The sequence below is a fragment of the Gopherus flavomarginatus genome, chromosome 5, assembly GCF_025201925.1.
Source record: "Gopherus flavomarginatus isolate rGopFla2 chromosome 5, rGopFla2.mat.asm, whole genome shotgun sequence".
NCBI lineage: Eukaryota > Metazoa > Chordata > Testudines > Testudinidae > Gopherus > Gopherus flavomarginatus.
This window is the reverse complement of record NC_066621.1, coordinates 24,846,721-24,872,690: the sequence shown is the minus strand read 5'-3', so window position 1 is coordinate 24,872,690 and position 25,970 is coordinate 24,846,721. Positions and strand designations below refer to the sequence as shown.

The window sequence follows — 25,970 nt, the reverse complement described above, 5'->3', positions numbered from 1 at the left end:
GAGGGGCGGAGATGGGTCGGGCTGGGGCAGGAGCCTCAGTGTTCTCTTGGGGGCTCCTGCGGAGCCCGGGGCCTGGGGCAAATTGCCCCACTTGCCCCTCCCCTCTGGGCGGCCCCATCTCCTGGCAATTAATGGCTCGGGCCCTTCCCCCCTTGAAGGGCACAGCTAAAGGTGTGGGAGAGCAAAGGAATCAGGTGACCTCTTGGCCTGGGAAAGGAACAAAGATGAGGAGAAGGGGCTGGAGGGAGTTTCAGTTTGGTGCTGGCTGGGGATGAAGAGTGAAGTGCAGTCATGGTTGTCTGCCTCACTGCCCCCCAAAATGGACCCGGCTGAGGGGTCTGGTTCTCTGTACCTACAAGCTCTGTTTTAGACCATGTTCCTGTCATCTAATAAACCTCTGTTTTACTGGCTGGCTGAGAGTCACGTCTGACTGCAAAGCGAAGTGGGGGGGTGTGCAGGACGCTCTGGCTTCCCCAGGACCCCACCTGGGCGGACTCGCTGTGGGAAGTGCATGGGGGGTATATGCTGAATGCTCCCAGGTCAGACCCAGGAAGGTGAAGCCGTGTGAGCTTTTTGCCCTGAAGACAGTCTGGTCACAGAGAGGAGACTTCACCAGAGTCCTGACTGGCTTTGAAGGGAGTAGTTCCAGGGCATCGCCCAGGGACTCCGTGACAGCTGGGACAAGCGCTCACCAATTTAAAGAGCAGCTGAGCCCCTAAGAAGAGTTTGCCAGTGGGGGACTCTGCCCTACTTGTCAAAACATGGGCTCTAGCTTCCCTGTTCTGTGTCCCCAGGCCATCTTGTGTGAAGACAGGAGCCAGTGCCCCCAGCTAATCATTCCTAGGCTGGAGGGCCTCTCTCCAGGAGGTCATAATTATCTGGCCAAGTGGCCTTGATCCAAATGGCTCATCCCAAAACTAAGGAGTGAAAAACCTGCTGGACCCTCATCCCCATGCAAGCTTTTCTCAGTAGCCTGCAGCCAGGACCAGAGGCAGATTAAGATTTTGTGGGGCCCTTGGTCAGAGCAAGTGGGGGCCCCTTCCCCCCCTCTTCCACCTGTAGTCCTGTCCCTGCTGCACTCCTGGTGCTCCTGCCAGGGAACGCTGGGTGGGCAGAGCAGGTCCGGGGGTGTCCATTTTTCCAGGGCCCCTCAGTTGCCAAGGCCCATGGGCATGGGACCAATTGGCTCAGTAGCTAATCCGCCACTGCCCAGGACTTCTGAGCTACAGAGCGGAGAGAGGAAGGATAAGCATAATGATACACTGGATTATTATAGATCTCATTCCTATCGACAGTAGCAGTGAGTCTCAGGCACAGAACTGGGGACCAGAGGGCATAGATTCTGTCCCCAACTCTGACACTGACTCCCCTGTGTGACCTGGGGCAAGTCACTTCCTTTTGCTGTGCCTCAGTTTCCCCCCCACCTCAGCCACACACCCTTAAGATCTCTGGCTGGATCATCATTAATGAAGTTTCACAACATCTCCGCAAGGCAGATGGGCACCACTATCCCCACATTACAGAGAGGGAAACTGAGGCATGGAGCAGGACGAGTGATTTGCCCATGGGCACATAGTGTGCCAGAGCTGGTAACAGACTCCAGGAGGCCTGGCCCACGGTCTCCTGTTCCAACCGCTAGACAAAGCTCAGTTCCTACAGCATGTGTCTGATTAAACACTTCGCAGAGGGGGGCCAGCCACTTCTTAAACCCCCAGGGATGCCCCCTGACTTCTGGGGGAAGAGCCTTGAGTTCCGTCTGAGCACAGCTCCCCGGGTCTCCACCCCCAGAGAAACACTGACCGCCTGGCTCCTTTCCCCTCTAACCCCCCGAGGAACACCCTGCTGTCACTTGTCACTCGCCAGGCCTTGGCCACAGATGGTTCCTGCGACAGCCACTTCCCATTTATTAAGTTAACAAATAAACACCATGGCTGAGAGCAGACGGGCTCTATTGATTCACTGCGTCCCACGGGACCCATCATTTCTCTGCATTTTAATCTAGATTAGCCAGCGAGAAACCAGGGACTGGGCTAGCGATGGGCTTGCACAGCTTCAAACCAGAGCGTGCAGCCCAGGGGGCCAGAGGGGAGAAGCACTGTCCAGCAGGGGGTGCTGTGCAGCCACCCACACGCTCATCATGACAGAAGTGCCATCCTGGCAGCACTGGCTGGTCTCTGCCCCTCCTGGGCAATGCTGTCTTGGCTGGGGTGGGGTGTCTCTGGCCTTGTCTCAGATCACACCATGCTGGCAGGACAGCACTGACCCCTGGAAGTCACGGTGGGCCAGACTCTCCCAAGAGCCCAGTCCCCAGCAGCGGGCTCTTGGGCAAGTTTGCACAGTGAGGGAGAGGACAAATTCAGCAGATCAGCCGTTCGCTACAAATCCCGACCCCGGCACATCTGCTCCCTCTATGACTTTCAAGCCCTATCGGGTTCCTTTCCTGGTACGAATGAATTTGGCTCCAGTTCATTGCCCTAGAAGGAACGGGGCTAGATTATCAGCTAATTACAGAGAAGCCACATCCTCAGCTGGCCCAGCTCCATTGACGGCAATGGCGTGATGCTGATTTATACCAGCAGGGACCCCTGTGCTCCTGACCCTCTAGTCTGACCTGATGTTTAACCCAGGATGAAGAATTTCAGCCCATTGTTCCTGCCTCAAGCCCCTGCCTTGTGGTTTTTGGAAGAAGCCATCCAGATGCAGCAGAATCCACCCCACTCAGAAAGTTGTTCTGATTGTTAATTTCCACCCCCGCACACACACTAAGAACAGGTGCTGTATCTGAGCTAGATTTGACCCAGAGCACTTATTGCTGCTTTGAAACAGGATGAGGCAGCCTCACTTTTGAACCCAGCCAGGGAAATTTACCACAAAAGGCACCAAATCTCCTTTTTATTGGGCTGATTAGAACAAAACACACGTGCAATTTACTCAGCGGCCAGAAATGCCACCTGTCCTGGGTGAAGACAATGTGACAGGGGAGATCGACCCAGGGCTTACATGGTGAGCTGGCCTCTTAGGGCACCGTACTTCTTTCTGTCCTGTGTTGGCACAGCCCCAGGCATCACACGGGCGCTCCTAGGCACTAGGGTAATAGCAATAATAAATCATCACGGGGCAAGCTGCCCCTCCCAGCTCAGGGTCCAAGACAAGGGCAGGCTCAGGTCGTGCCTCCTGGGACAGGAAGGGATGCTGTGTCAGAGGAAGGGTGGGCTCGTGGTTAAGGCTCTGGCTGGGACTCAGATGTGGGGTCAGTTCCCACGTTGGCCACAGACTCCCCCTGTGACCTTCGGCCAGTCACCCCAGCATTGGTTTGCAAAGGCTCATGTGACAATGAGAGGCAAGACTTCCCAGCACATCACAGAGAGCGACATAAATAGTGAAAATCTCCCCCTTCCCCTCGCTGGGCCTCATCCCCCATCTGTAGCAGGTGCCTTGTCTAGATGGCAAGGGCCGGCTCTGGCTATGTACATTCAGCCCCATGGTTGGAAAGTGGCCGCTCATTCGGCAGGCCTGACTGGAGACACCTAGGGGGCTGGTGTTCAGAGGGACGGGTACCCACGGCTCCCGCTGGCATTGGCTGGAGCTGCGGGTGCTCAGCACTGCTGGAAAGCAGGCCCCCAAGGGTCTCCACTGGCCTCCTTCTGATCGAAGACCAGAGCACTGAAGGACAGAGCGGAGGAGCACGATCGCGGTGCCAGGGACTTAATGGCGCCTCTGGTGCAAACGTTACAGCTCTTGGGAGGGCAGGGGGCACACCCTGCCCATGCAGCACCAGACACCCCTGTAGGAAATGTACCCGGAGTTCAGGCCTTCGCCGCTCCTCCCCAAACAGCCCGGCGAGTCCTTCTCTGGCTCCCATCTGCCTGGCCCAGGGCAGAGAGCAACCAGTCAGGGCTGTGCGTGGGAGGAGATGGCGCTGTGTTTCCACGGTAACCCTCTCAAAGCCCACAAACGGGCAGCACCTCCCGACTGGCACCGTTGGCGAGGGGGATCCCCGGCGGTGTCTCACAGGCGGGGGCTGGAGATGGCCTTTGGGAGCCAGGCGTGCTGGGCCCAGGGGAGCTATGCCGGGACATGGCCAAGGTGTGTCAGCGGGTGGAACCGGCCTCCACTCCCTCCGGGCTTTCCCTTCCCCTCAGCAGCTCGGCCGCAGCCTCTTCCATCACCACCATCTCCAGCTGGCAGGTGGCAGCCATCTCAGCTCTCACGGCTGTCACAAAGGATGGGTCGCAGGCCAGAGTGCTGAGGCCACCGGAGAGCAGAGCCTGCAGCAGAAGAAAGGGAGAAACCACCCCTGGGTGCAGTGCAGCTGCGCTTCCCAATTTAGCACAAACCCGTGGAGCTGGGAACGTTCACACTCAGAAGCGAACCGGGCCTAGAGCAAAGTGTGAGCAGGCGCTCGGCAAATTCCCTGTATGCAGCTCCACTGGTGCGCCTCAGTCCCGACCCGCAGCCCCTGCTCTCCCAACCCTGGGCTCTCCCTAGCTCCGCCGGTGCCCCTCAATCCCGACCCACAGCCCCTGCTGTCCCAGCCCTGGGCTCCCCCCAGCTCCACTGGTGCCCCTCAGTCCCGACCCACAGCCCCTGCTATCTCAGCCCTGGGCTCCCCTCAGCTCGGCTGGTGCCCCTCAATCCCGACCTGCAGCCCCTGCTATCCCAGTCCTGGGCTCCCCTCACACATACAGCTCTGCTGGTGCCCCTCAATCCCGACCCACAGCCTCTGCTGTCCCAGCCCTGGCTCCCCACAGCTCCAGTGGTGCTCCTCACTCCTGACCCACAGCCCCTGCTATCTCAGCCCTGGGCTCCCCCCAGCTCGGCCGGTGCCCCTCACTCCCGACCCGCAGCCCCTGCTATCTCAGCCCTGGGCTCCCCACAGCTCCGCCGGTGCCCCTCAATCCCGACCTGCAGCCCCTGCTATCCCAGTCCTGGGCTCCCCTCACACATACAGCTCTGCTGGTGCCCCTCAATCCCGACCCACAGCCCCTATTGTCCCAGCCCTGGCTCCCCCCAGCTCCAGTGGTGCTCCTCACTCCTGACCCACAGCCCCTGCTATCTCAGCCCTGGGCTTCCCCCCAGCTCTGTCGGTGCTCGTCACTCCCGACCTGCAGCCCCTGCTATCCCAGTCCTGGGCTCCCCTCACACATACAGCTCTGCTGGTGCCCCTCAATCCCGACCCACAGTCCCTGTTATCTCAGCCCTGGGCTCCCCTCAGCTCTGCCGGTGCTTGTCCCTCCCGACCTGCAGCCCCTGCTATCCCAGTCCTGGGCTCCCCTCACACATACAGCTCTGCTGGTGCCCCTCAATCCCAACCCACAGCTCCCTTCCTGCGTCTATCCCACAGCTGGCTTTCTGCCTGCCTTACCGCTGTGCCAGCATCACTACTGATCTCTGCTTTCACCCCATTCTGGTCCCTCCAGGTCCCCTCGTTGCCCTACTTTACCACCCCATGGATGACCTTTGATCCCTCTAACGAGGTGTGAGCTCTGCTCCCATCCCATCCATAGGCTCAGGGCTGGCAACTCCCCCTATCCCATCCTGCCTCTGTCCTCTGGCCTCCCACTCCAGGAGCTATGGCCTCTCGCCTCCTTTCATTGCTCCCCCAGGAACAGTCTCTTCAGCCCCACCCCAGCCAGTCCCCCTGAAGGATGCTGCCCCACTGCTACCTCCTGGATGAGTAAGGTGGTGGCTGGGGTAGAGGCAGCAGCGTCTCCCTCCCCGTTCGTGTCACTGCCACCATCCAGCTGGCACTCGGAGCTCAGCTCCGCTCTCCGCTCCTGAGCAGCAGCCTCCTCTCTGGGCAGCTGGGCAGAGAAGGAACCCAGAGTCAAATCCTGAACGTGCTGCAACAGCCTCAATGGGTGGGCAAGGTGGGGGCTAGTCCCTGGAATTGCCCAGGGGCCACCCCCCAGGCTTGCAGAGCAGCTCGGAGCCCTCTCGCCTGCCATGGCATCCGCGAGCCGCCCGGTGGCACCCCTTTGGAGGAAGAGCGCAGCCTCTTGCGGGGCAACAATTCGGCACTTTGACAGCACTACCTGCACCTGCCCTGCTCCCCGCCAGGCTTCAGGAACAGCCGGGTGCCCTGGTTAGTTTAAGGAGATGTGGCAATCGTTGGCGATGGTACAGAACCTGAGGGCCAGTCCAGCAACAGCTGCCTGGCTGGGCACTAGACCAGGGACCAAGCTCTGAGCTCCAGGATACTGCCCAGTCGCTTGAACTCGGCTCCTGTAGAGTCAATGGCCAACTCCCCCAGGCTAGCAACAGCCCCCTATCCATAGCCCCAGGGGCCTTATCCTTTCCTCTGGAGCGCAGGGCGGAAGAGGACAGGGGAATGGATAGAGGAGCCTTATCTCCTTACATAGCAGAGCTGTGATGAACTAGGAATGTTCTTAATGTTTTCTCTGAATACTGTGTTGGTGCCTCAGTGTCCCCATGGCAGTTCTTAAGTATCTGGCAGAGCAAAGAGCCAGTGCACCTAAATGCCTGGCACTCTGTCTCCTAGCAACTGATGGCCTGGGCCCCTCCTCTGCAAAGGTGCCAGCTGAAGGTGTTGGAGACAAAGAGATCAGGTGACCTCGTGGCCCGGGAAAGGAGCTGAGCAGAGAGGAGGGGCTGGAGGGGGTTGTTAGTCTGGAGTTGACTGGGGACGAGGAGTGAAGTGCAGACGTGGGGTCTGGCTCACTGACCCCCAGAATGGACCCGGCCGAGGGGTCCGGTTTGCTCTATCTACAAGCTCTGTCTTAGACCCTGTTCCTGTCATCGAATAAACCTCTGTTTTACTGGCTGGCTGAGAGTCACGTCTGACTGCAAAGTGGGGGTGCAGGACCCTGTGGCTTCCCCAGGACCCCGCCTGGGTGGGCTCGCAGTGGGAAGCGCACGGAGGGGCAGAGAATGCTGAATGCTCCAAGGAGAGACCCAGGAGGTGAAGACGTGTGAGCTTCTTGCCCTGAACAAGTCTGCTCCAAGGGAGAGGAGGCTCCCCAAAGTCCTGCCTGGCTTGGTGGGGAGCAGTTCCAGAGCATCGCCTAGTGACTCCATGAAACCTGGATATAACAAGGCATGACCCCTGCCCCCCAGTCCTCCATTCCTCGGTACGCCCATCCCCACTTCTGGCCACCGGTGGCCCTGGCAGAGGCTCCAGCCCTGTGGGCCATTCCAGTTGCCATTGGGAAGAGGGCAGGGGTGCCGGAGATGGGTGTCTTTGCACCCGAGCCATTCGGGGGGCTTGTGGCTGGACACTGGGATGACCCCAGCTTCCCCCAGCCCTGTGGCCGCGTCTCTGCTGCAGATAGGCCAGGAGCACAGGCTCCGTCCTGCTTCCCAGGGGCCAACCAGGCTGGGGTGGACACAGTGCACAAGGCAGATGCCAAGCTGGGAATCTCCTGCTAGCTGGCCCCAGGGGACCCGGTGCTTCCAGTTGTCTTGGCCAGCCCAAAGTGGGAGGGGGACTAGCCCCCCCCCCCCAGATGAGCCACATGATATCCCAGCGCCATTTACCTGCAGCCCCCACCCTGGGCATCCACCGACACTGGCTGCCCGTTTCCTGTCCAGCCGCCGCTGCCGCTTCTCCAGGCAGAAGGAGCGGTTGTGGCCTGAGGGGAAGGGAAGTGGGGGTGTCATGTTCGGAGTCCATGGGAAAGACACTGCTGTGGCCCTGAGGCATGGGGGCGGGGTGCAGCTGGGAAGGGGTTGACTAGTGCGGGGTCTGGGGAAGCAGAGCCCTGGTGCACTTGGAGGTCCTGTGCACGTGCCCCAGCCAGCCCTGGGCCAGACCCCTCCCCTGGCGACCCCCGGAGAGGGGCAGAGGGAACCGGATGTGCCCCTAACTCACAGGGAGGAGCTGAGCATGTGGCTTCCCTCGGCCTTACACCCAGCCTGCCCCTGCCCCCAGCAAGGCCTGCATATGGGGATGGGAAAACGGAGATCCTGGATGACCCCTCCTGGAAACCACCATGACCTCCTGTCTCTGCTGGCTGAGGGAGGACTCGGCCTGCAGCACCCCAGGAAATTCAGCCTCCTGCTTCACCTCCCCTTGAGGGCCACGGCGCCCTGGGGAAAGGACCCTCCCACCCCCAGAACTGACACCCCTAGGGAAGGAGGTTATCTGTATTCGTTGCTGCAGGAAATTTCAGTGTTAGCTTCTCTTTCTATTGCTTTGCTCATCCTTAGGGCCATGAAGAAACAGTCCCTGCTCCCTGATAAAAGGGGGCTCCCCGGCAGCCTTGGTGAAAAATGGAGTCCCACCCCCACATAAAATGGGGCCACTCCCTTCCACGCTTTATGGGTTCCCCCCAATAAAAGGAGGGATCCCTCCCAACCCTCTGACAAAAGATGGTCCATCCGCCAGGCCACTTGGTGAAATATGGGGTCCCACCCTATGCTCATTTGGCAAGACAGGAGTTACCCCAGGCCATGACACTGCTCCACGAGGACTCCCCTCCCATTAAGGCCAGGAAATGCCTGATGTGACAATGCTGAAGGTACTGACCCAGGGCAGAGTACGGCCGTGGCTGGCAGGATGCTGGCAACATCCTCTCCCCCTGCAGCTCATCCTCGTACTGCACCCTGTCAGGGACAGGAAAGAGTGTCAGGCTGGCTCAGGGACCACCCTCCAGCCACCCATCCAAGGGCTTCCAATCATGAGCGTCAGTCACCATGCCAGACCCTCACTGCCTCCTTCCCTCTGTCCACCACAGCTTCCCCCTCTACCCTCTCTCCTCTTCTTCGGCACCTCTGGGCTCCTCCCCTCCCTCCTCTAGCCTCTCTCCCCTTCTTCAGCACCTCTGGGCTCATCCCCTCCCTCCTCTACCTTCCATCCTCTTCTTCAGCACCTCTGGGCTCATCCCCTCCCTCCTCTACCTTCCATCCTCTTCTTCAGCACCTCTGGGCTCATCTCCTCCCTCCTCTACTCTCCCTCCTCTTCTTCAACACCTCTGGGCTCATCCCCTCCCTCCGCTACCCTCTCTCCCCTATTTCAGCACCTCTGGGCTCATCCCCTCCCTCCGCTACCCTCCCTCCTTTTCTTCAGCACCTCTGGGCTCCTCCCCTCCCTCCTCTCCCCTCCCTCCGCTTCTTCAGCACTTCTGGGCTGCTCCCCTCCCTCCTCTACCCTCCCTCCCCTTCTTCAGCCCCTCTGGGCTGCTCCCCTCCCTCCTCTACCCTCCCTCCACTACTTAGCACCTCTGGGCTGCTCCCCTCCCTCCTCTACCCTCCCTCCACTACTTAGCACCTCTGGGCTGCTCCCCTCCCCCCTCTACCCTCCCTCCTCTTCTTCAGCACCTCTGGGCTCCTCCCCTCCCTCCTCTCCCTTCCCTTCTCTTCTTCAGCACCTCTGGGCTCATCCCTTCCCTTCTCTACCCTTCCTCCCCTATTTCAGCACCTCTGGGCTCATCCCCTCCCTCCTCTACCCTCCCTCCTCTTCTTCAACACCTCTGGGCTCATCCCCTCCCTCCTCTACCCTCCCTCCTCTTCTTCAGCACCTCTGGGCTCCTCCCCTCCCTCTTCTCCCCTCCCTCCTCTTCTTCAGCACATCTGGGCTCCTCCCCTCCCTTCTCTACCCTCCCTCCTCTTCTTCAGCACCTCTTGGCTCCCCCCTCCCTCCTCTACCCTCCCTCCTCTTCTTCAGCACCTCTGGGCTCCTCCCCTCCCTCCTCTACACTCCCTCCTCTTCTTCAGCACCTCTGGGCTGCTCCCCTCTCTCCTCTACACTCCCTCCTCTTCTTCAGCACCTCTGGGCTCATCCTCTCCCTCCTCTACACTCCCTCCTCTTCTTCAGCACCTCTGGGATCATCTCCTCCCCCCCATAATCACCCCCACCCAATCATATTAATAAAAACAGCATAAACACCACTTGTATTAGAGAGAGAACCAACGCCTGGGCAGACAGACACTCTAGGTACTGGATGGATGGATGGATGGATGGATGGATGTGTAAGATGGACAGATGGATGGATACATGATAGAAGGGTCTGTCTCGGGATAGATAGATAGATAGATAGATAGATAGATAGATAGATAGATAGATAGATAGATAGATAGATAGACGAGGTGAATTGGGACAGTCAGACAGGAGGAAAGCATCACTAAGTGTGAAGAAGGAGAAGTGACTTACCCTGGGTTCTTTTGGCACCTTAGAGACTAACAAATTTATTTGGGCATAAGCTTTCATGGGCTAGAGCCCACTTCATCAGATGCATGGAGTGAAAAAAAGTAGGCAGGTATAAATATACAGCACATGAAAAGATGGGAGTTGCCTTACCAAATGAGGGGTCAGTGCTAACGAGGCCAATTCAGTTAGGGTGGATGTGGCCCATTCCCAACCACTGAAGAGGTGAATATCAACAGGGGTGAACACAGACTAACACAGCTACCCCTCTGAAACCTGGGTTCTTTGAGATGTTCTGGCTCGACAGGTGCTCCACCACTGGATGTGCATGCGGAGACTGCAGTTGTGCTGGCAGGCCTGCACAGAGTCACACCTTGTACTCTGAAGGAGGGAAATGGGGCGACATATCCGCAGCAGAGGGGAAGGAAGCCAGGAAGGTGGAGCACCATAGGAATGAAGCATCTCAAAGAACTCAAGTTATGTAAGGTAAGTCACCATCCCTTCTTCATCGAGCATATATCCCTGTGGCACCTCACCGAAGGGCACTCCAGATCAGTAACTCTGAGAGGAGCGGTATGCCACAGAGGTGAGTCAAGGACTGTTTGGAGAACGATATCACCAAAGGCAGTGTCCTCTCTGGAAGCAGGTGACATGGGACATGCTTGGCACAGGGCTGGCAGAAGACCAAGTCGCAGTTCTGCAGATTTCTGCTATGGGAACGTACTGGATGTGGACTGAGCTCCAGTAGAATGTGCTGTCACCGTGGAGGGATGGGGACGCACCCCCATTCTGTCATAACAGGTTAAAATACAACCTGCAACACAGAGACAACCCCTGTATGGACTAGGAACAGGCTGGTCCTTCATTCATTTTGCTAGCAACACAAGTAGCCTGGGAGAGGCCCTCAAGGACCTAGTCCTGTCCACAGAGAAGGCAAGGGCCCGTCGAACATCCAGCAAATGAAGGCTTGAGACCTCTCTGGAGGCCTGAGGATGTGGGTAGAACACTGGTAGGCGAATCTCCTGGTTAAAGTGATCTTCCAAGGAGACCTTAGGAAGAAAATAGGGCTGGGGACACAGTAGAACCTTGTCCTTATGAAAGGGTGGGATACGGTGTGTCAGCCAGGAATGCCCCCTGCTCTCCAATTCATCTTGTTGAAGTAATGGTGCCTAGGAATGAAATTTTGAAGGTGATATGGAGGAGAGAGCAAGTGGCCGTTGGTTCAAAGGAGACTTTCACTGGAGCATTAAGAAGTAGGTTGAGGTCCCAGCGGGTCCCAAACAGGAGGAAACCAGCTGTATAGAGCCTGGAGGAATCTGGCTGTGACAAAACTGAGAAGCACCTGGATGAGTGACTGGAAACTGTGAAAGCAGCCACCAACAATCTAACAAAGGTCACGGAGAGACCCAGTATCTTTAATTCCTGCTGACGGTCAAGTAATTTGGAAAGGGCAACTTCTAGGGCTTGGGAAGAAGAAAGAGAGCATCAAGAGCAAAAGTGTTTCCATTCCATTCCAAGTCTTGCCGGTTCTGGGCTATCTGCCAAACGAACTGACTGAACTGCAGCCAAATGAGTTAACTCCGTGATCGAGGGAGCCATTCGGGAGCCATGCTCTGGGGTCCAGAGAGGATGCATCTGTCATAAGGATCTTTGATGGTGAGCGATGCAAGAATGGGGTTCCCACAGACCCTCTGTGATGCAGTAAGGAGTGGGGTGGATTGACCTGGGAATGTCATTTAGTTTTACTGGGACTGTCTGCATGGGAGATGGGCGAGCAGGGGATGACTTTAGGTGAGGGACGAGCCTGTAACCTGAGCCAGGAATGGGGGTGAGGCGAGTCAACACCTTTGCCCAGGAAACTGGACAAAGGGAGAGGGGGAGAGAAGGAGCGGGAGAGAGCCTGCTGGAGGGGTTTTTGGTTTCAGTTTTGGGCTGGCTGGGAAGAGGCAGGGAACCCCAAGTCTGGGGTCTAAGATCATTGCCCCCCAGAGGGACCTGGCTGACGGGTCCTGGTTGTACCTACAAGCTCTGCTTGGAACTGTGTTCCTGTCGTCTAATAAACCTTCTGTTTTACTGGCTGGCTTAGAGTCACAGTTAATCGCAGGAAGTGGGGGGTGCAGGGCCCTGACTCCCACACACTCCGTGACACCCTCTGTGGGTCTTTCTGTCATGTAAGGGGATCCAACACCTTCTGAGGCACTGTGACCCCTTTGGACAGTGGTGTCTGTCTGGGATATTTACTGTTCTAAACCACATCCTGGAGACATCTGAGATGGAGTCTCACATAGGAAGTCATGAACGTGCAGGAGGATGTGTCCCAAGAGTGGAAGACGAGCCCTCATGGTTGTTTATGGGCTGAACTGTAGCACCAAGATTAGGCCAGGTAGGGTGGAAGATGTCTCCCAGAATAGATAGGCTTTTGCTGTTGTGGGCTCTCGGGTGGCTCCTATGCAGTTTATCCTTTACATTGGAGTTAGTATCGGGGGTAGCCGTGTTAGTCTGTATCCGCAAAACAACAAGGAGTCCGTTGGCACCTTAAAGACTAACAGATTTATTTGGGCAGAAGCTTTCGTGAGTAAAAAACCTCACTTCTTCAGATGCATGGCAGTTAGTATTGATTTGTTGTGATTCAAGTCCTAGTTAACGCCTTGGCCACGGCTGGTTGGACCTCTTGGAGTGATAAACCCCTGATCAACCAGGTGTCCAAATATGGGAATACCAAGACTCCTCATTGACAGAGACCAGCTGCTACTGCCAAGAGGAACTTCGTAAACACCCTCAGCGCTGTGGAGAGTCCGGAGGGGACAACTTGATGTTGACCGTGGTCTGTTCCGATTACAAAGCAAAGCAAACACTTGTGTGATGGGCGTCCTGTAAGTCGTGCGTGATGAGCCCATGTCCTGGACCCAACAATAGGAGAATGGGAGCGAGTGTCACCATGCTGAACTGTTGTGCTAGAACTTAGTTGCTCAAGTTTCTGAGATTAAGAATCGGCCTCCCGCCTCCATCTCTCGTGGGAACTAGGAAGTAGTTGGAATGGAATCCTTTCCTAATGAATGCTGTTGGAACCAGCCTGATTGCCCCCCAGAGGAGGAAGGATGGGATCTCCATGACGCTGGACTGAAATTGGTCTCATGGCAGATGTTCAATGAAGTGCGTAAGTTCTGAGTATGTGGTAAAGTCCCATTTCACCACCCAGGCCCGAAATTGCCACAACGGAGTTGAAGACCCGCTGGTGAGTAGCTCTGCCTGCCCCGTACGTCCAGTCTCTTGGATCCATTGTCTATTGGAGAGGGTCTAGATCGAGTCTAATGGCTCCTTTCATTGGCTGCTAAGGAATTAGTGTGAGGGTGGGAAAAGAAGTGCTCCCTCCCCTTTGGCGGGATGTAGTACTTCTTATCAGATCTCTTTCAGGTGGCTGGAATTGTGTTGGGGATAGCAATGCCTCATTAACGGGCAGAGCAATCTTTCCTTAGGGATTGATATTCACAGAACGTTATGACTCCTGGACTTCCTCTAGCGGTATCTGGAGAGAATCTGCCAGCCTCTTCATGAGCTCCTGGAATGTTTCAGACTCATCAGCAGAGGAGGGCAGGGATGGCATTACCGCCTCGACCACAGATGAAGAAGACTCAGCTGAAGGAGGTGAGACCTCCTCAGGTGGAGGCTCTGACTCCTGCTGTGTATCGTCCGGTACTGAAGAAGTGCATGGTACCGGGAAATGGACAGCTGCTTGCCATGGATGGAATGGAACCAGTGGGTGCCTGTAATCTCTTCTTGGTATCCTGTGGAACTGGTTGCCAAAATGGCCTCCAGAACTCCCATTGATGAGGGGAAGGAACAGGGAGAGTGTCCTCAATGACAGTTATCGCCTCAGGGTCTGTGAGGCCTGGCGGGTTCTCTATGGTCCTCCTTGGTACAGGGACCCCTGGCAGTTGGATGGTATGGCACCAGGAAGGATTCCTGTACTGAGAGCTGAGAGGCTACGTGATGGCTCAGGTAATGTGGCGGGTGCTGATTGCTGGAGGCTTGGGTGGGTTTTGGCCTGCAGATGCCTGGGCTGTACCAGTGAGGAGGCTCTGACGGATCCCATAGCAATGGAGTCAGGCTCTTCCGAAATGATGAGCTCTTCAGCTAACTGAAACCTGGAAGGAGCCGGAGGGCGCTGACAGCCGGAGGTGAAAATGTGGACCTTGAGATGGAGACTGCTGCAGTACTGAGGTGGATGCAGGGTCCCATCTCACTTCAGAGCCGGGGTCAGAAGCCAGTGCCAAGGGATGTGTGGTATCCTCATGTGGATTATGGTGCCATGGAGGATCAGGTACATGGTACCGACGCCTTGATACTGGACTCAGTCGGAGCCTCTACAGTAACCCTTAATGGACACGAGGACTCCTGAGAGTGAGTCTTATGAGATAACCTACCCCTTTTCTCTCTGTCTCTGGATGGAGAGGATTGCTTTCTCCTCTTCAAAGGCTTCATCTACGTGGTCCCAGCTGAGGCAGGGCTGATGCCTGAAGGAGCTGGTGCTAATGCCTGGGGGGAAGTGGACCTCTCCAGAGCTAGAGCACGTCCCATTAACAGGACTGCTAGTTTTGTTTTCCTGTTGTTTTTGGGCCTGCCCCTAAACACCAGACAGATCACACACTTTGAGGGGACGGAGGAGTTCCCCAAACACCGCAGGCAACTCCAATGTCCGTCACTGCAGGGAAAAGAAATGTGGCAAATCTGGCAGGGCTTAGCCCTTGGGGTCAGGGGCAGCTCCAGGCCTTAGCACGCCAAGCGCGTGCTTGGGGCGGCAAGCCACGGGGGGGGGGCGCTCTGCCAGCGCCGCGAGGGTGGCAGGCAGGCTGCCTCCAGCGGTTTGCCTGCAGAGGGTCCGCTGGTCCCGCAGCTTCAGCAGACCTCCCGCAGGCGAAGCCACGAGACCAGGGGACCCTCCGCAGCCAAACCGCCGAAGGCAGCCTGCCTGCCGTGCTTGGGGCAGCAAAATCCCTAGAGCCGCCCCTGCTTGGGGTGTTAGGCACAACAGATTGATTGGCACAAAGAAAGGTCCAGGAGTAGACGGGGAACGCCCTCTCCCAGAGCACAGAAACGTGCCAGATGAAATACAAATGAAAATAAATTATCGGGCCGGAAAACAAATGAGAAATGAAAATATGTGAGAAAAGTCTTTCCCGAGGTGAGAGAAAGGTGGGAAGCAGAACATAGCTACCCGCCGAAAACTCGATCTCGAGCCACAGGTGGCTGAGAAGGAGCTGAGTGGTGGCGGGTTCTCGCCTCCCTGTATCCTGTCTCTCGGAGCTAGTTGCAAAACGGGAGGGTTGCTCAAAGTGTCGTTACACCAGCACAGGCCCACCAGCACCACGTCGCAGGCTCCAGTCCAGGGCACACACATCCTACGGTGGAGCGCCCACCGGGACGGATAGCGGAAGGACTCATGGGTGAAACCTCGTTATGTTTGTGGGGTAACCCTTGTCCCTCTGTTTCGCCGCCCTCCTGTTTCTGTCCCTCCTGTGTTGTTTTGTCCAGGTGTCCGGCCCCAGGCTAGCACAGTGCTGCAGTCTATCGCCCCCTGCTGGCTGGACCATGCAGTGACATTTCTGGGTCTGCTGCTGCTGAGCTACAGGCCTTAAAGCAGTAGCAGCTGATGCATTCAGATCCGAGGTTCCCCTCCTCAGCCAACCCCTGCTGATGACCCTGCCAAGGGCATGCCATGCTTCAATTACAAGAGCTCTGGGAGGTGGCTGTGTTTTTTCTGCACTCTCTGGAGCTGTCTAACTACATAACATCACCGCTAGGGCCAGAGGGAGTGAAGAAGGGTTTGGGAAACCGAAAGCCACGTACAGATGGGCACAACTGGGCTCAGGCCAAAGGAGTCACACTGCTTATGCCAGTGCTGGGGCCAGCCCTAGGTCCTTGCAGTGTCCATATGGATAACAGTCACTGGGCAGCCCTGGAGGGGCAGTCTGCCAGCAGGCACCATTCATTGCACCTACAGCTGTCCAGGGCTTCACAAATGCTGCACATCTTCACAAAAACTTGCGGGGGAGGGATAGCTCAGTGGTTTGAGCATTGAATTATAAATTCAATCCTTGAGGGGGCCACTTAGAGATCTGGGGTAAAATTAGTTCTTGGTCCTGCTAGTGAAGGCAGTGGGCTGGACTTGATGACCCTTCAGGGTCCCTTCCAGCTCTAGGAGACAGGTATATCTCCATTATTTAAAAAAAACAAAACAAAATATCTGCTACACAGAACTAGTCTCAGTGACCAGAGCTTTAGCCTGGGCACCTGAAATCACACAGCCTAATTTGCAGTGGGGCCGAGCCCCTCCCCTCCCTCTGGTGTCAGAGCAGCTCTGCTCACTGCTGCTCTAAATCAGTCTCTGCTCTGTTCGAGACCCTAAATTGCCCCATCAATAATCTGGGGCCAGATCTTCCTCTGGGATAAAACAGCCTGGCAGCTACACCATGCCTGTTGCTGGGATTAGTCTGACATCTGCTGGTGTAAACAGGATCTGCACCAGCTGTACTGGGATAGCCGATTTCAAAGGCACTGTGATCCCACTTTTTTAAGAGGCACTGTATTCTCCTTAACCCCAAGTGTGCCCTATGGGAAGCACAGTATAGAACATTGGTTCTTAACCCATGGCCCACAGACTACATGCAGCCCCAGGGCTGCACGGGGGGGTGGGGGGCAAGAGGGGCAATTTGCCCCAGGCCCCGGGCTCTACAGGGGCCCCCACGAGACTTTTTCGGGGCCCCTGGAGCGGGGTCCTTCACTTGCTCCAGGGGGCCCAGAAAACTCTTGCGGGGCCGGGCCCCGGAGCTTCTTCCTCTCCTGGTCTTTGCTGGCAGGGGGGTCCTTCTGCTCCTGGGGGAAGGACCCCCCCAGCCAGCGAATTACCGCCGAAGCGGGACTTGCCGCTGAAGTGCAACCCGGTCTTTGGCGGTAATTCAGCGGTGGGGGGCCCTTCCGTTCCGGGACCCGCCACCGAAGTGCCCCGAAGACCCGCGGTGGGGGTCCCCCGCCACCGAATTACCACCGAAGAGCGGGCTGCACTTCGGCGGCAGGTCCCGCTTCGGCGGTAATTCGCCAGCGGAGGGCCCCTGCCACAGGTCTTTGGGGCACTTCGGCAGCGGGTCCCGGAAAGCAAGGGCCCCCCGCCGCCGAACAGGGCCGGCTCTAGAATTTCGCCACACGGGGGGCGCCCTGCCGCTTGCCGGTCCCGCGGCTCCAGTGGACCTCCCGCAGGCATGCCTGCGGATGCTCCACTGGAGCCGCGGGACCAGCGGACCCTCCGCAGGCACGCCTGCGGGAGGTCCACTGGAGCCGCCTGCAGCCGATGGCCCCAGGCCCCCGGAATCCTCTGGGCGGCCCTTTGCAGCCCAATTAGTACATAGCTGTGGCCCGCTCAGCTGTGTGATAGAGACCACAAGGCGGGCCCTGGGACCAGGCAGCCAGCTGCCGCCTGCCCTGCCATGCAGTGGGTTCTGGGTTCAGGCAACCAGCTGCCGCGTGGCAGGGTCCAGGCAGACTGCTGCCGCTGGGTCCTGTACAGTGGGGTCCTGGCAGGGCCTGGAGTCAGGGTCCTGGCTGCCTCCCAGCCCCGCACAGTTGGGGGTGGCTTGGGGTTCCCGCACAGCGAGGGGTCGGGGTTAGGGGTCCCTGCACAGCAGCATCCAGGTTGGGGTCCCTGCCCCACACCCCACATCCAGTTCTCTGCTTCTGCCCCCCACTCTGTGGAGGGGTCTGTGGGCAGGGGGCACTGAGCATAGGCGTTTGTGGGGGCGTTAGATGGGAGGCCCTGTGGTTCTTAGCCTGTGGCCCAGGTAACACTTTGTGGGCCGCACATGCAGGTTGAGAATCACTAGTGAAGGGGTGAAGCTGCCTGTCCATGGGGAGGCATGTGCCATGCTCTGTAAACGAGACTTGGGCAATGCAGGCATCTGTTTTTGCCTGAGACTTGAAGGCAGAAACTGCACCCTCCCATGGTTAAAGGGGAGTGAGGTGGCCTGTGTCTGGCCCGACCCACACAAGAGTAAACATATGCACGGGTGCACATTCACATGTGCACGCACGCACAAGCGCCCATGGCTGCATCTGGGCACACACGCTCACAGTCCCCGAGCGCCGAGCTTTCCCCTGCTCCCCAAGTCACAGCAGCTGCACAGTCGGATTCCTCGTTATGGAGACTGTGCCGTTTATACAGACAGCACATTCCCTTGCGGCCCCCGCCACCACGCACCCTAGGGGGCTGTCTCCGACCACCGAGCATTACCGTGCGGCTGTGTTGCTGTTGTTGGCGTTGGTGTTCCTGTCTGGGGGGAAGTCATCGAGGAAGACGGGAGAGTCCAAGTCTTCGCTCCCCACTTCGGTGAACTGCAGGGGCCTCTGGCTGGTCACATGGGGCTGCAGGGGGCTGTTCCGCTCCAGGAAGGAATCAACATGACCGAACAAGCCACCCGTCCTCTGGAACCAAGAGGGAAGAGGTCAGAGCGGGCCTTGACAGTGGCGCTTCTCGAGGCTTCTCTGTCCGACGGTCTGGATGGGTTTGGACACATGGCGACCAAGCAAAGGCCCGTTATGGTATCTGAATTTAAGATCATGCACAGCAGGGCAGCAGTAATAACAGTCCCAGTTCTTACATAGCAGTTCTCAAAGTACTTTATCAATAGGGGGCTCAGCACCTCATGTCACAGTGGGGGAAACTGAGGCACAAAGCAGTGAAGTGACTTGCCTTAGGTCACCCAGCAGGTCTATGGCAGAGCTGGGAATAGAACCCAGGTCTCCTGAGTTGCAGACCAGTCCCAGCCCATCCACTGGGCAGCACTGCATCTCCTACCAGATAAACCCTCCCCGACTCACAGGCAGCTCTGAATGCGAGGGATTCCCTGAGGAGTGAGACTGGGCAGGACACTGTCACAGACTGTTGGTGACCTGGGTTGCCATGGCTATCATTACACCACAGCCAATTGGAAGCTCCCAGCATAGTGAGTGCAGAAGGAATTTCTGTCAGCAGTGTTGGGTCTGTGACACATAGTTGTGCACCTGGCAGAGGTGCCAATACACGCTAGCCAGTCCATCCCAGGAACGAGCACTCTTCCATCACATTAACTGGTTAATATCCTGCTCTGTGGTCCGGGGGGGTGGTCATTACCATAATCCCCATTGTACAGGGGAGGGGAAGGGACAGCCAAGGAGATAACACCAGTGCTGGGATTAGAACTCAGAGATTCCTGAGGTCAGGTCACCAGCCCGCAGCTCCACCTAACACAGGGGTGGGCAAACTACGGCCCGGAGGCTGGATCTGGCCCACCAGCTGCTTTAATCCGGCCCTCAAGCTCCCGCTGGGGAGCGGGGTCTGGGGCTTGCCCCGCTCCAGCCAGGGATCAGGGTCAGGGGCCTCTCCACGCAGCCTATACGTAGGGGCAGCCAGGGGACTCTGCTCCGCATGATGCCTCTGCCCCAAGCACCGCCCTTGCAGCTCCCATTGGTCAGGAACCATGGCCAATGGGAGCTGCAGGGGTGGCGCCTGTGGATGGGACTGGTCACACCTCCACATAGGAGCCGGAGAGGGGACATGCCACTGCTTCTGGGAGCCGCTTGAGGTAAGTGCCGCCTGGAGCCTGCACCCCTAAGCCCCCCCTCCGCCTGGAGCCTGCACCCCAACCCCCTGCCCCAGCCCTGATACACCTTCACGCTCTGAACCCTCGGTCCCAGCCCAGAGCACGCTCCTACACCCCAAACCCCTCATTCCCAGCCCCACTCCAGAGCCCACAATCCCAGCCAGAGCTCTCAACCCACCCTGCACCCCACCCCCCGGACCCAGCCCGGAGCCCCCTCCCACACCCTGAACTCCTCATTTCTGTCCCCACCCCAGAGCCCGTACCCCCAGCCAGAGCCCTCACCTTGTCCCACACCCCAACCCCAATTTCGTGAGCTTTCAGGGCCTGCCATACTATTCTATACCCAGATGTGGCCCTCAGGCCAAAAACTTTGCCCACCCCGACCTAACACCTGGGAACAGAGGAGACGGTGACCCAGTACCCACTTAGCCAGTCGATGATGTGGTTTCCTGTGACTAACACTCTCCTCTGTGATCAGGCCCATCTCCATGGACTGTGGCATCTCCCGTGCTGGTGGCTTTGTTCCCCCTAGCCGGCTCACGTGCTCACACACAGCTGGGTCCTGCCCAAGCGTTTGGCACCAAGCGACCATGACAATATGACTATGATCTCGGGCATCATCACTCACCCCTGGCACCTGCTGTCTGGCCCCTACCCTGTCTGCAGCAGTCACCTCTCAGTGTGCTAGGCTCCACATGGGACACAGACGGTGGGGCTGGTAAGTGTGGGGTTAGATGGTGGTACCTCCCACTGTGCTCACCCTGTATATCCCTTCCTCAATCGCTGCCTCCATCATGGCCCTCTCCAGCTCCTCCTCGGCAGTCAAGTCTCCAGAGATTGCTCGGTGGATCTCGGGCGCGGCTTCCTCTTCGATGCTTCTCAGGCCGGCCTGGTGGGACAGACAGAGATAGGGAGGTCACTCACGGGGCTGCTGGTGGCAGGGCGAGCTTTTCCTCACCAGGCAAGGGGAGAAGGAGACTCGGCAAAGCCCAGTGGCCTGGCAGCTCCAGCTTCCTTCCCCGAACCCTCAGCCCTGGCCCCGCAACTGTCTTCACCGAGCCCAGGCTGCCTTGCCTACTTCCCAAAGGGGGTGGTCTGGTGCCTGCTGGTTCAGCAGCCTCTCCCACGGCGCTATCTCTGTGCACTGGGTGTGGAGGAAAGGGGGACTTCACACAAAGGGGCTGGAGGAGGGTAAATGGGCCGAGCCATAGGGTGGAGGGTGTCTCTCTAGGGCAGAGGCATCTCTGCCCCTCTCACAGGGCCATGGGGGCTGGCACATCTCACCTTGCACATGTTGGAATTGGATTTGACACCCAGGGACAGATGATCCTACACCCCGGAGGGAGGCCATGGGAACCCTGAGACATGGCTGCATTCCAGGTTGGACAAGAGAAATGCTCCCATCTCCCCAGGGGAGGAGTCCTCGGTGCTCGGGACATGCCCCCCAGGACCTCTGATGCAGGGAGACTGGACTCCAGTTTGAAACTCTTGCGTGGGGCTGTTTGTTCCATCAGCCAGAAGGGGGCAGGGAGCGACACGAGCCTCAGACCTTCCCCTTGTCCCTGCTTCTTTGTCCTCATTTCATGGGTGAAGAAACCAAGGCAGACAGGAGGGAAGTGACTTGCCCATGGCTACACAAGTCAGTGGCAGAGCGGGGAAAGAACCCAGGAGTCCTGCTGCTCACCACCGTGCTTACTCCTCTAGAGCGCGCTGCCTGTAGAGACTGAGCCTGGGCTGCCGTGGAAGGAGCAGAGCTGCTGGAAGGGTGGTGCGGGGGGCACCAGCTCTGAGATTCCATCATGGGAAGCCCTTGAAAGCCCAGAGCTCAGTCAAGGCCCCAGTCCAAGCTGTGTGCAGCAGAGACCGACTGCCAGGCCCTGAGGAGGCAACCTTCAAGCGCTCCCTTAGGCCCAGCCAGCCTGCTCCGCTTCAGGGCTGTTCCTCTTAACATGGGGTCCCCTCACTTACACATTGAAACCTGTTTGGGGTCATCCACGGGCTCTCCCATGCAATGTACCCTTTGTGCAGCCCCATTTCCAGTGTTCTAAGGGACACTTAGACCACTTCCACCCACAGACCATTCCCTGTCTCTGTTTCTCTTTGTTCAGCTCTGTCCCAGTGCTTCCTCTCCAGCCACCCTCGAGAATTCCTCTGCCAGCCTCGTACCGACACCTGCAAATACTTAGGCCTGCTTCCCACCTTGCTTGGCATATAACACCACCACCACCTAGCTCCTGTGTAGCACTTTTCACGAGGAGATCTCAATGTGCCTTACCACAGAGGTCAGTGTCCCTATCCCAATTTTACATCTGGGGAAATTGAGGCACAGAGCGGGGAAATGACTTGCCCAGCAGCGCTGGTGGCCGAGCCCAGGTCTCCTGAGTCCCATGCCAGGGGACTAGTCAGTTATGCCTCCTGAGCCCTGCCCTGCCCTTGTGCAGGAGGGACAAGCTAGCTCCTTTATCCAGGCAAGAGGAGCGGCTGGGATCCCCAGACCTGTTTGCACTGACCTGGATAGCAATGGTGTTCTTTTTGGGCCGATACCCATAATACTCCTCCTGGCGCTTCATGAACTTCCTAAAGTGCTCCTGGATGAGGAAGGTCGCATAGAACTTGCCCACGGTCACCTCATCCTCTGGAGGGGAGAAAGCCAAGTGAGGCCATTAACCCTGCCCAGTGGCTATACCCAGCCCCCATCCGAGCGGTGTGGGGCAGCGAGGGGGCGCAGAGGGTGCCGGGGAGAAATAAGCCAGGGAGCATGGCAAACAGACCACTCATGGGAAGACGCACCTCCAATTGGTGGAATGACCTGGTCTAAGAGTTTCATGCTAGTTCTCTTCCAGATCTTCTTGATAATGGCCCTCAACTCCTCATTGGCCTGCTCAAAGTTACCTGTGGGGAAACAAACCACCGATCCGTTCGTTCTGCCCCGAGGGAACACCGCACACAGCCAACGGCTAAAGAGAAAGCCAAGACGCAGTGGGTGAATTCCATCTTGTCCGCGGTCACCCGCGCAAAGGCCCATCCGTGTTTTCTAGAGCACTCGGGGTTCCGCTCGCAGCTGCGTCTGTGTTCCCACCACTTGTGTTAGGTTCATTCAGAAAAAAAACACTGTCTCATGTCATCCTGACTTTCTGACTCTGTCCTGGCATGGTGCCTGAAGAGTGGGAGGCAGCAGGATGGGATGACACACCCTGGCCTTGTTGAAATTGGGACAATCCTAGAAAAATGGGAGGGGTGAGCCTAGGGAGGGGGCTCACAGCATGCTGTGACAGCTATCTTGGGCTGTGAGCTTGGACTTTAACATGCTAAACAGGGAACAGTCTCGCCTGGCTGTGGATGGAAGACTTTGCCGGCACACCTGGATGCTAAAGGAAACAGTTTTAGTAACATGGGAAGTAGTCAGTGCCCTAAGAGAGGGCTGTTAGGGGTCACCATGTGGATTAGGCTATTGGTTTTTGAGATATGAAACTGTTGCCTCGGCCATTTATGGCCATTAAAAATGCAAGGGCACCTTTTTACAAGTGCTGACCCTGACGGCCTTCCCAGCTTCCATCTAGGGTTGCCAACCCTCCTGGATTGGCCAGGAGTCTCCTGAAATCGGGCTTGATCTCCCAGAGGCTACTGACGTCAGTCCGGAAGCTTTTAGGCTGCTAAAAGTCTGGCAGCGCAGTGGGCCTAAGGCAAGCCCCCTATCTGCTCTGGCTCTGCACCGCTCCCAACAGCAACTGGCAAGTCTCTCTAGCTCCTAGGCAGAGAGGTGGCCAAGAGGGTCTCTACACGCTAACCCCCACCCTGAACGCCGACTCTGCAGCTCCCATTGGCTGGGAATTGCAGCCAATGGAGCTGCGGGGACGGTGCCTGCAGGCAGGGGCAGCACGCAGAGCAGTCTAGGAGCCGGACATGCCAGGTACTTCCAGGAGTGGCCCGAGATAAGTGCCGCCTGGCTGGAGCCGCACCCCAACCCCCTGCCCCAGCCCTGAGGCCCCTCCCACACCCAAACTCCCTTCCAGAGCTCGCACTCCCTTCTGCACCCCAGCCTCCGCCCGCAGTCCCCTTCCACACTCTCAACCCCTCAGCCCCAGGGGTGGCTCTAGGCACCAGCAAAGCAAGCAGGTGCTTGGGGCAGCCCATTTGCAGCGGCAGCAAGGATCCAGCATGGGAGCTGAGAACCACAAGGGGCCCTGGGAGCTGTAGTTCCTTGGTTAGCTCCCTGCCTATAGAGCCAACCCTGGAGCAGGGAAAGAACTACATTTCCCAGCATTCCCTTGGCCAGTACCAACCGGAAAGGAAGGGGAGGAACCTGATGCTGCAGCTTGCTGTGAGTGGAGAGCTGCGATGTGAGTGGTAGGGGTACCATATTTTAACATTGAAAAAACAGGACACTCCACAGGGAGGGTAGCTCCACCCTACCATCATCCACTCCCTCCGACTGCCCCACACAGAAACCCCAACCCATTCAACCCCCCCCACTTTCTGTCCCCAGATCACCCCCTCCTGGGACCCCTGCCCCTAACTGCCCCTTGGGACCCCACCCCCTATCTAAGCCTCCCTTCTCTTTGTCCCCAACTGCCCCCTCCTGAGACCCCCCAAACTCCCCCCTAGGACCCCATCCCCTACCTGTCCCCTGACAAACCCCTGGGACTCCCATGCCTATCCAACTGCTGTATGTCCCCTCACTGCCCCCCTGAACCTCTGACCCATCTAACCCCCCCTTCTCCCTGCCCCTGACTGACCCCACCGAACCTCTGTCCCATCCAACCCCCCCTGCTCCCTGTCCCTTGACTGCCCCCCCTGGAACCCCCTATCCCTTCTCCAACCCCCCAGCCCCCTTACCGTGCCACTCAGACCAGCGTGTCTGGCTCCACGCAGTGCCAGACACACTGCTGCATACATGTTGCTGTGCTCCCCCGTGGAGCCACAGCCCCCCCCCCCCCCAGCACCTGCTTTCCAGATCTGAACACCTCAAAATTTAGGAGTGCTCAAGCTCAGTTTGGGTAGCTGTTACTTCATTTCTCCCAAATCAAATACACTGATCCACTGTAACTTGCTGTAGAAAAAGGAGGATAAAATTGAGCAAGCAATGCTTCCCAGTGGTTATTAAGACTGGAATTGCTATTTTCAACAGCCATTGCGTTTTTGTTTGTTTGTTTGTTTGTTTCTTTAAAAGGAAGACACAGATATTGCACTGGCAAATTCCCCATAGAAAGAAAGAGTGGAACAAAAGAATAATAAAGGCACCTCAACTTTTCCTCATTTATGGAGGACAGTCTTATAATATGCATCCAGATATTCTCCAATCACACACGCTGAAAATTGTTCCACTTTACTGCAGCTCTGTAACTGTATGGGAATCAATCCTGTCTGTGTTCTGTGCACAACCAAAATTCCTGTGAATTACCTTCCCTGGGAGTGAGTTACCAGTGACCCAAGGCTGCGGCAGAAGGAGAGTGCAGGTGTGTGTCGGGGGAGAGACCAGGGCTGGGGCAGCAGGAGGTGTGTGTGGGTGGCAATGGTCAGGGGGGAGCCCAGAGCTGGGGCGGCAGGGGGTGTGGGTGCGGGGGGAGAGCACAGGGCTGGGGCAGCAGTGGGCTGCGGGGGGGAGCCCAAGGCTGGGACGGGGGGGCAGCCAAATTTTTTTTGCTTGGGGCGGCAAAACACCTAGAGCCAGCCCTGGCCCCAGCCCAAAGCCTGCACCACCTCCCACACCCCAACCCCCTACCCCAGCCCAGTGAAAGTGAGTGAGGGTAGAGGAGAGCGAGCAACGGAGGAAGGGGGGGATGGAGTGAGCGGGGGGGGCACCTCGAAGAAGGAGCAGGGCCTCAGGAAGGGGCAGGACAAGAGTGTTTGGGTTTGTGGGATTAGACAGTTGGCAACCCTACTTCCATCTCAATCCCACCTCCTGAATTTCCCTCTGCCATTTGAAATAGATGGAATTGTGGTTCACCTTCCTGTCTTTACCTGCTGCGTGATGTCGCTCCCTGTGCTCCGATGGCTGCTGTATCCGCCCCCAGAGAAGGAGAGGTTACTCACCTTGTGCAGTAACTAGAGGTCCTCGAGAGGTGTGTCCCTATAGGTGCTCCACTTCAGGTGCGCATGTGCCTCTGACTGGAGATTTTTGGTAGCCGTTCCCATTCGGCCCATGCATGCCCTCCCAGCATCCTCCTACCCTGTACCGGGATAAACAAGGCTACTCAAGTGAACTGCCCTCAGTTCCTTCTCGACCTTGACGTCCC

At 57.5% G+C, this 25,970-nt stretch overlaps 1 protein-coding gene across 2 annotated transcripts in view; it reads right to left on the bottom strand.

Moving 5' to 3' along the window:
- Positions 1 to 2,876: 2,876 nt before the first annotated feature.
- The window catches only part of CACNA1S (calcium voltage-gated channel subunit alpha1 S), a 111,464-nt gene continuing 88,370 nt past the window's right edge, over positions 2,877 to 25,970 (bottom strand). For both annotated transcript variants that reach the window (XM_050956069.1, XM_050956070.1), the window contains 8 exons: positions 22,525 to 22,626; positions 22,245 to 22,369; positions 20,495 to 20,623; positions 18,387 to 18,577; positions 8,489 to 8,565; positions 7,498 to 7,592; positions 5,667 to 5,804; positions 2,877 to 4,268 (listed from right to left, as the gene is read on the bottom strand). In XM_050956069.1, coding sequence (XP_050812026.1) covers positions 4,092 to 4,268; positions 5,667 to 5,804; positions 7,498 to 7,592; positions 8,489 to 8,565; positions 18,387 to 18,577; positions 20,495 to 20,623; positions 22,245 to 22,369; positions 22,525 to 22,626 — 1,034 coding nt within the window. In that variant the 3' untranslated portion in view covers positions 2,877 to 4,091. The remainder of the gene's footprint in view (positions 4,269 to 5,666; positions 5,805 to 7,497; positions 7,593 to 8,488; positions 8,566 to 18,386; positions 18,578 to 20,494; positions 20,624 to 22,244; positions 22,370 to 22,524; positions 22,627 to 25,970) is intronic.